Source organism: Triticum aestivum, chromosome 2D (assembly GCF_018294505.1).
Source record: "Triticum aestivum cultivar Chinese Spring chromosome 2D, IWGSC CS RefSeq v2.1, whole genome shotgun sequence".
Taxonomy (NCBI): Eukaryota; Viridiplantae; Streptophyta; class Magnoliopsida; order Poales; family Poaceae; genus Triticum; species Triticum aestivum.
Window position 1 is genome coordinate 185,622,794 of NC_057799.1, and position 9,016 is coordinate 185,631,809.

At 42.4% G+C, this 9,016-nt stretch overlaps 1 protein-coding gene across 2 annotated transcripts; it reads right to left on the reverse strand.

Annotated features, from left to right (window-relative positions):
• Positions 1-241: 241 nt before the first annotated feature.
• On the reverse strand, positions 242-2,842 carry LOC123052462 (uncharacterized). 2 transcript variants are annotated; one of them, XM_044475655.1, is made up of 2 exons: positions 2,207-2,842; positions 242-603 (listed from the first exon to the last, which is right to left on the reverse strand). In XM_044475655.1, the coding sequence occupies exons 1-2, from the start codon at positions 2,733-2,735 to the stop codon at positions 533-535; spliced, it is 600 nt and encodes a 199-aa protein (XP_044331590.1). In that variant the 5' UTR covers positions 2,736-2,842; the 3' UTR covers positions 242-532. The 2 variants fall into 2 exon arrangements, with proteins under 2 accessions (XP_044331590.1, XP_044331591.1); XM_044475656.1 differs by having other exon boundaries at positions 242-597; positions 2,207-2,829.
• Positions 2,843-9,016: the final 6,174 nt, after the last annotated feature.

Here is a 9,016-nt window from a genome sequence, read left to right on the forward strand (position 1 = left end):
GCAGGCAACACAAGAAGGTCACATGCAGGGATGGGGAGGAGCAACCATATGTGCTGTGGCCAGCTCACTCCCTTGCTGAGCTGGCAGACGGCCACATGCATGGCACCACCAGCTCAGCCAAGGAAGGAATTCCCAAAGGAAGGAAGAATCCCACACAAAATGCCAGCCAGCCCCCAATTGGCTCCCCAGCCAGCCTTTTTTTACCTTGTTCTTTTCTTGCTTGTAAGTTGTAACACAGCACTGACAAACTTAATACTCAACTGCTATCACACAGGAGCATGCATGCATGGACAGACCAGAGAGAGAGAAAAGAAAGAGGAGGGAAAACAGAACAAAAAAGAAGCGCAAAAGGTACCCACATCTCCATTAAGTACACACATTCTTCCAACCTCTGCGGGCATTATCAGTTGTTGCAGCACTTCTCACTCATCACCACAGGTTCTGTCTGATTTTACACAAGGGGAAAACTGGTGAACTTGTCTCGGTCTTCCTTGTCTTTCTCTCTCCTCCTCCTCTCCTCACACGCTCATTCTCACCTCTGGTCCAGGTGCCCTTCTTCTCCTTCTGCCTCTATCCTCTCCCTCAGCCCAGGAACACCTGCAGCTTCACAGCAAAAAGCGACAGCTTGTTCAGACACTTCTTTTTTACTGTTATTCCAGCTGTAGCCTGCACTAGGCTTCAGCGGTAATTTAAAACAGCGCATACAACTGGGCGCAGGTAAACTACTAGTACTCCCACTGCTGGCTCGCGAAATGGCAACAAAAAGGACTCAAAAGGAGTTCATTACTTTCCTTCTTTTGGGGTACGGTACTCCGACTATTTAAAGCTTCATTCACATCAATCATGTGAAGTTTAGCCATTGGGGAAACCAAAGTGAGCTCTTGACACCCACCCTTGGTTCCCTCTACTTCTAGAACTTCCCTGGCTTTTAAGCTATGGACACGCTGCGTTCTTGCGAGGTGTGTTTGTGGCATCAGCTTTTCTCCATCAGTCCGGTACAAATAGCAGCAGCGGGAAAGAAAAGAGGGCACGAGCCGCAGGCACAGAAGGACAGGCGATGAGATGAGACACACATTCTAACATGGAAAGATAACAATCTTGCAAACGAACCCATCCCGGTAGCAAACCAGAAACGGATTAAGGAGAGAGAGAAAAATTGGCGTGTGGTTGATTCCTCAAGAGGATGGATACACGGACTGGAGCCTTGTGCTAGGCAAAAAAAAACTTCGCTTCAAAAGCAAATAAGACCAGGAGTGCAAGCATCTAATGCTTGCTGCTCTTCTTCTTGCCACTTGCAGCACTGCAACTTGCCTCCTGATCCTCCTAATGCACCATCACAAAATTAGGTTCGGCTTAACCCAATGGTTCCAGATTATTTAATGTGTGTGGCCCAATTGATCTAGGGTTTACTCAATGGAGTACTAGTATAGAAGTAAACAAAATCACGAGAGCTTGCGCCTGAATCTACCGACACCCAACCATGGACAACTTAATGAGCTCCAATTCCCATTACTATATGCTAATAATAATTCACTCAACCAATTGGGACACAAGAGGAGATTAAATTTGGTAAGTCAGGATTAATGGAACTCTGATTTATAAATGTGCCTGAAGGACTTCGAATTCCAGAGCTGAAATCATGGCTTTGATTTCAAACACCAGAGCAAGTTTCCTGCCGATTTATTGTGCCCAAGTTCAGCTAAGTATAACTGAAGCCATTAATCACCCACCCCTACGGGAATTACTCCTCAACAAGCTTCCAACCCAAAGAAACATTAAAATTCCAACTTTCCAGCTCCGTCTCACCGAATCAATTAGTAGAGAACAGCCTACTTGCCAACCTGTAACGGGCCTCCACTGACCCAGAACGATTGTACAATCGAAACGGAAGAAATTCCGGATACGAACAATTTTCGCTCAAGAATCCCCCGTTTTCCTCTTCCAATCGACCAGGGGAATCCAATGTTTGCGGCCACCAAGATCACGACGCGGGATCGAATCAGCAAACTGGGGACGCACTGCTGAGCTCAGATGAGAGATTGGGCATGATGAATTCGTACCAAAACCTCCGTCGCAACGAAATCTTGGCGCAGAGCTGCTCTGATTGGACGTCGAAATAAACGACCGGCGAGAAGGGGAACTTCCTACCGACTAGCAACTTTAGAGAGGGAACAAATCTGAGACATCTCAGAGAAGAAAATCTCACCTGGACTATCCCTCCACCTGGCGGCTTCGACGGCGCCCATACTGGTGCTGGCTGACGGCTTGCAGTCCGGCGGCTCCTCGAAGAGCGACCTCGAGAGCCTCTTGTGCGCGTAGCCGATGTCGAACAGGATGACGCCGGAGCCAGGGTCGGAGACGAGGATGCCCTTCACCGGAAGCCACATGAAGAGCTCCTCCTGAGCCAGCCCCTCACAGCCGCGGAGCGCGCCGAAGCTGAGATTCCCTCGCACCACGGTGTCGAAGAAAGCCAGGTCGCCGTTGTCGTACGTCGCGTAGCACGGCGCCGACAGCCGCGCCTCGAGCAGGCCGTTCCCCTCGTCCAGGGTGTACGACTCGACGCTGCGCGGGAGCAGCCCGCCGGGGAGGCCGTGCGACCGCAGTAACTTGTGTATCGAGTCGGCGGCGGGCGCCGCGCGGGCGAGCGCGAGGGGCGGCGCGGCGGCCAGCAGGAAGAGGCACAGGCAGACTGGGAGGGCAAGCCGGCAGGAAGGGCGAGGCCGTAGCTCCGCCATGGGAGCGGCGGCCGCGGCAGCTAGGTGGTGGTGGTGGTGGGAACGGGGATGCGGGTGGGGGCGAGGCGAATGGGAGGACGGACGAGGGGAGGTTTTAAGGGAGCAAGGGGGGATTTCAAAGTGTGGGACAAACGTGTGAAAACATAACAGACTGGGGTAGAAAATTGGGGTGAAATACCTTTGTTTGGAAGATTTCTGTTGAGCCTTGTTGCATAGCGGTTAGAATGACATTTCTGCCCTTCGCATATATGGAAATAAGTTAGTTAGGGGTTTCTACTTTCATTTTTGCTGGTCACAAGTTTCCCTTACAACACAACAGCGACGATGAAAATTCAAAATTTCAAAAATTAACAGTCCGCATGACCGTTGCTTGATTTTTGTCGGTTTCGAGCGTCACGAACTCACGATACGATGAATTACGTGCTTTTTGGTCAACCCGGGGGGTATCAAAAGGATTGTCGTGTTTTGCCCTGGCATCGTGTTTCCTCATACATCTTGTCCGGATTGGTTCCACTGGAGGGCACATTTCCCCTCCGCTAACCGAATAGAAATTAAACACTTTTGTGGTTGTTTGATTTCATATTGCCATATCAATAGGCATGAACTTAAAGCTAATGGTTCACGAACCACACTAGTGATGATGCTTTTCATCCATTTGATGATGTTGCATAAATACACTCCTCCCACCTGGCCACCACAAAAAGAAATGTGCTCTTTTGCGATGCATGATTCCTTGTATTTTATGTTCTCAACACGGTGACCATATTTGTTTCTATTTTGGTGTGTTTAGAATTTTATGTTGCACTTCTTGACCTCATGGCAACTTTGGGAAGAAACCAGTTGCTGAGCTTTTATCTTGTTCTTGACCTCATGTTCATATCTTGTTATTGCCATGTTCATATTTTGTTTCCAAGTCACACACAACGGTATTTGTCATATTGAGATGGATGTGTTATATGCATAATGTATTTTTGAATCACCTCATATGTCACAAGTTGCTGCAAAAGTGTAACTCACCTTGTGCATCTATGTTCACTTTTGCACCCCCTACATTTTCTAAAGTTGTTTTTAGGGGGTGGAGGCATTCATTCAACCTTCTACACTTTGTATTCAAATGCAAACATTTCTAGTGTGTGCACAAATGTAGAGCGAGCACAACCTAAACTTCAAGTTAAAAAAACCAGTGATGAGCTTTACACAATATTTTTTTAGATTGAGATAACCATATTGTCATCACCACCAAAGGGGGAGACTGAAAGGACATCTAGCCCCTAACGAGGGTTTTACTGTTAATGAGATTATTATTAGACAACTAACTATGTTACGAGCTTGTTCTCACTACACACATCCTTGGAACTGAAACATAAAGTTTAGTCGGCGACCCCCTTAGCTAAAAGGAAAAAGAAGGTGGCCCATCGTTTTTCTATCGGTGATTTCTCGATTTTGATTCGTATGTATGTTGTACTATTAAGAGGGGATACACCATGGATTGGAGTGTGGGAATCGATAAACACGATAAGCCATGCCACCAATATCCCATGTGAGAATGAGCCCAACATCCAGCGTGTTATTTGCTACTGGTAAGGGTCAGGCGCTTGCTAGATAGTCTGACATGGTGTTTGGCTTATGTGTTTGCTTTATGGAACGAGTCAGATATTTCAACTTGAGTTGGACCATCCTATAGGCCGGACTATCCAAGTAATATCCGACCCGTGTCCGACCTTAAAAGAAGCGTCTGCTTATGATCAGGCGTGCGTCGGACCCCCGCAAACATGGTCTGACAGGTCAAGACAGTCTGACTCAGGTTGGGTTGTCCGACTTTATCGGGAGATCAGCATACCTAGGTTTTTTTGGGGACCTATAAGTAGGACACCACTTCCCCACGAGGAAGGGGGTGCATCCAATACTTTCTCCACCATTGTTCTACACCTAAAAAAGCTTGAGCCTTCCTATCCATCAATTGATTACATCCTTTAGGGAGAGCTAGAGGAGATCCTGGTCTACTACTTCACCACAGAAAAAACTCGAGTTTGTCTTGTTACTCCGGGGTTTTGTGGGGAACCGTAGACATTTGATGTTTCCCGGGATCTTCCAAGTTGTGTGGTTGTGCCCTAGTCTAGTTTGTGAGGGTTTGGAGCTTGCCCGAAAATCTACTTCTACTGATTGGGAACTTGGGCATTTACCAATAATCTTGGAGGTTTAGGTGAGACATTCATTGTCGTGGGGGCATTTATTATTTCCTACCTCTTTGCATAATATAAGGTGTATCACCTAGTTCCATATCTAGAGAACTTTCATTTCCGCACTAACCTCTAAAAGCAACTAAGAAAGTATTAAATTTGGTAGTCGCCTATTCACCCCCCTCTAGTCCACATTTAGCACATCTTTGATCCTACAGTTATCGTATTATTGACCATGAAATTTTGAAAAATCAAGGAATAGACATTTTGTGTTAGAACCATTGATTGCTTGAGTTATCGGTTTTGAGCATCACGTCATCAGTCAATTATGAGCTTTTGTTTACCCAAATGTCTGTATTTTGCATGATTACATCATATATTTTTTGTGCATGGTTCCCTATTTGGTTCTTATAATAATAGTTTTCCTTATACGGCGTGAAAATTTGGAAAATAAGTTCTTGGTTGTTTGGGTTTTCCTTTATGATGTCAGAATTTATGGCAGTTTTACCATTAAAGTTTGAGATTAAAGAAGTAACAGTTCACGCCAACTGACTAAACCAATACTATGTTACTCGGTTCTAAATATAAGGCAAATGGGAGAAAAAAAATGTGATACTTTTATGGCAAGAAAGTGGAATTTCAAACAATGGGGAAATGGGAAACAAAACATTTAACGATAAGAAATGTGATCTCTAGGTATAAACAACCGGCCTTATTTTAAAAATTTCTGTTGGAGGTTGTTGTGCAACTATTAGTATGCTAGTTTTTCCTTCAAGATCAAAAAAGAAATTTTAGAAGGTTCTATTTACTTTCACATTTTTATGGTTAAGGTTTTTTGGTACTAACTAGTAAGTACCTACATAATTGGCATGTTTTGTTGTATTCGATTACATCGTGTTTTCTCAATCTCGTGCTCAACTATAAGATGCCCCTTCATCTGCTCCATTTTTTTATTTGTGTGACTCTATTTTATCTTATTCCCTTTTTATATTTTTTGAACATTACGCGCGTGGGTGTGGCTTTCTTTTGATCAATTGTGTGTGTGTGTGCGCGCGCGTGTGTGTGGATTTTAACTATGTGATAAATAAAAACATTTCTCATACACAGCGGGGTAAGAACGTAGAATGGAAATTGGATGTGAACATGGATGGTGATACAACATAAAGAGCACCTCCCATTACTATTATTAGTGGATTTACAATTCCATGAGAAAAATACAATGGGTTTTTGAAATTAAACATTTATTCACCTCAACTAAGTATCTACAATCTTTTCTTGGGATCATTCATGATTTTTTTCAAGAGCGCATCACATAACTTTGGAAACAAAAGTGTGTACTTTCAACCTTTCACCCTTTAGATACTATTTGGGTGTACATCAAACTCTAAAACACGATAAAACTACCGTTGACTCTCAAAAAGTGAGATGAAATATACGCTCATATACCATTGCAAAGAACATACATTTGATAATTTCAACGCCATCCAAGTTGCCGTGTCAGTTTATATCCACATACCCATACAACTTGAAAATAGCGAGGTCAAATTTTAAAATGAAAAGAACAATTTTATAGAATACAAACCAACAAAAATCTCCTTGTTTTTAATCCAATATAAAGGATACACAAAGTTTTAGAACTGAAATAATAAATCTTGGGAAAATAATTCACTTTGGAAACTCTGAGAATGTTTTAAGGAAACGAAATTTTCTTCCAACTCCCCTTTAATTTCCAAATAGAAAAGTGACCAATCTTTTTTCCCAATCTGGATTTTTTTTTGAAACGGGGCAAAAGACTTGCCATTTTCATCGTCTAAAAAAGAAGGTTTTAGAGGTTTATGGCCCAAGGCCAAGGTTACAATTACTCACTCTCGCGTCATTACATTACTTAAAGATTTCGCCCCTGCAATACTCCACAGAGATGCCTTGTCTTTAGTCCTAACGACAATTACCCCCATGGGAACGCTCATGTTACGAAAGACCCGCACATTTCTCTCTTTCCACAGCTCCGAAGAGATAAGCAACATCAGTGAAGCAAGCGTCCTTCATGATTGAGTCTTGTTGGTGGCATAGTGGTTCCACCACTCTTTGACAGAAGCGACACTACCCAATTAGAAGGGTGAACATCATGAAGACCAAGTCGGTCCTTGATCATGCACCAAACCTGAACCATGTAACGACGTTGATATAGGAGGTGGGCCGCCGATTCGTAGACCTACTTTCAAAGAAGGAAAATGTTACAGTTTGGCCACCCACGCTGTTGAAGCCTGTCCGCCGTCCGAATCATGTTGTTGATTCCGAGCGAAGCAAAAAAAGTTGCACTTAGGAGGAGCCCAGTCTTCCACACCACTGGGATCGTGGCCGTATCAGTGGAAAAAATATTTGGAGGATAGAAAAAAAAGGGTGAGAATCTCTTTGGCTTTGAGAGTTGGTGTTAAGAGATGTTTGGGTTTTAGAGCTCAAGGATGTAGTGTGCACTGAGCGGAGTAGTCTTTCCGCACAATTAAAATAAAAAGAAGATTGTACTTGAAGGGTGATACACTTGTATGATTTGTATCAATGAAATTTGCCTTTGTATCAAAGTAGCTAGTTGCATGTAGTGGTGTTGAGGTGTTGTAGGCCACTACAGAATCATGTCACTTATATCAAGGATAGCTCGAAGTGTGTTATTTGTAAGTACCCTATGGTTCATACTAGAAGTTAGTTGCATGGAAAGGTGAGCTCAATGAGAGTACACTGGTTGTTCTATTTTTTTGCGAATGTACACTGGCTGTTCTAGAATGTGTTATTTCTGCACAACAGAAAAAATATCAACTTAGTTCTTCTCATTATCCTTCATATTCTTGATAGTGACAACAAAGGTGGTGCAATAATATCTCTTGTTGGCTTTGGAAGCTTATTTTCTGCCAAAGATAAGCAAAATCTCCTATGATCAAGGCTTTGTTCCTCTAATAATGGGGTAGCTAGAGATGTTTAACTTACAAGACTAGCAAAAGATTATACATCATAGATAGACCCACAACTTGGTAAGTACATTTTCTTTCCTACGGTTACTATCGCATACTTAAAGTTTATGTATGTCATTTTTCGTATCTGTGAAATTATTCACAAAGTCACAAACAAATCTCCATCATTCAACTAGTAAGCTTTAAAGTAGCAATCAATCCTATACAACGATCAATCCAAATGAATATATTTTTTTGCACAAAAATGTTGAACCGGTTGAAACATTTCCTTTTCTATATATAGTGAAGTCTTACTAAAAAGTTATAAACATTGCCACCATGGTTGGACGCAACATTGAGGCCACGCCACCCTCACCGAATCGACGCCAAAGAGTATATACGTCACAGAGAAAGCTAAAGCCACCACGACCGGGGCAATCCCGCCAAAATCAATCTCGACAATATCGTAGCGTCGCCGATATATATTCCTCTCTTTCTTGCGAAAATAACAATATAGTTTTGTCGCGTTAGAAAGTTACAACACGGTCACTCATTTTAGAAAGCAATTGCCTATTTTGAACTATATCAAAGATAATGATTTGGAAATGAGCGTGCGTTGTTCCATTAGTTGTTTAAACATATTTTGAATAACAGCAACAAATTTGTAACCATATATTCCCGCCAAAAAAATTGTAACCATATATTACAAATAAAACAGCATATCCTCAAAAAGAACAGAAAAGAAAGAAAAACCCAGCAAAACCGAGCGTGTGTTGCAAGTAGTCCTACTAGTTTAACGCCCGTGCATTGCTACGGGTGAACAGAAAACATAGTGAAGCACGATTGTTTCAGTTCCTATAATAACAAATTCATTGTTTCTTCCCCTTCTTTCTTCGTAGGCATGGTCGTGTTTCTTTAACCACGCCCTCCTCACATCATATCTTTATCCTTACCCTTGCTTTTCCTTAACCTTTTTTGTCGCCATTGTGTTTGAACCCTCTTCGAAATGTTGTATTTATATATATATATATATATATTATGTTTTTATCAATTCAAAATATTATTTTAATATCTTTTTTGGCGACCAATTAGTTGAAATAAAACTTAAGCAGTGCCTCTCACAACTAACTGAAAGGAAACATGAATTACGTTGAGTACT

Excerpts from the sequence above, each read along its gene's own strand:
- LOC123052462 (XM_044475655.1), bottom strand. The coding sequence starts at position 2,735 with ATGGCGGAGCTACGGCCTCGCCCTTCCTGCCGGCTTGCCCTCCCAGTC. Across the intron at positions 604-2,206 it reads CAGGTGGAGGGATAGTCCAG|CTGCAGGTGTTCCTGGGCTG; the intron begins GTGAGATTTTCT and ends TTTGCTGTGAAG.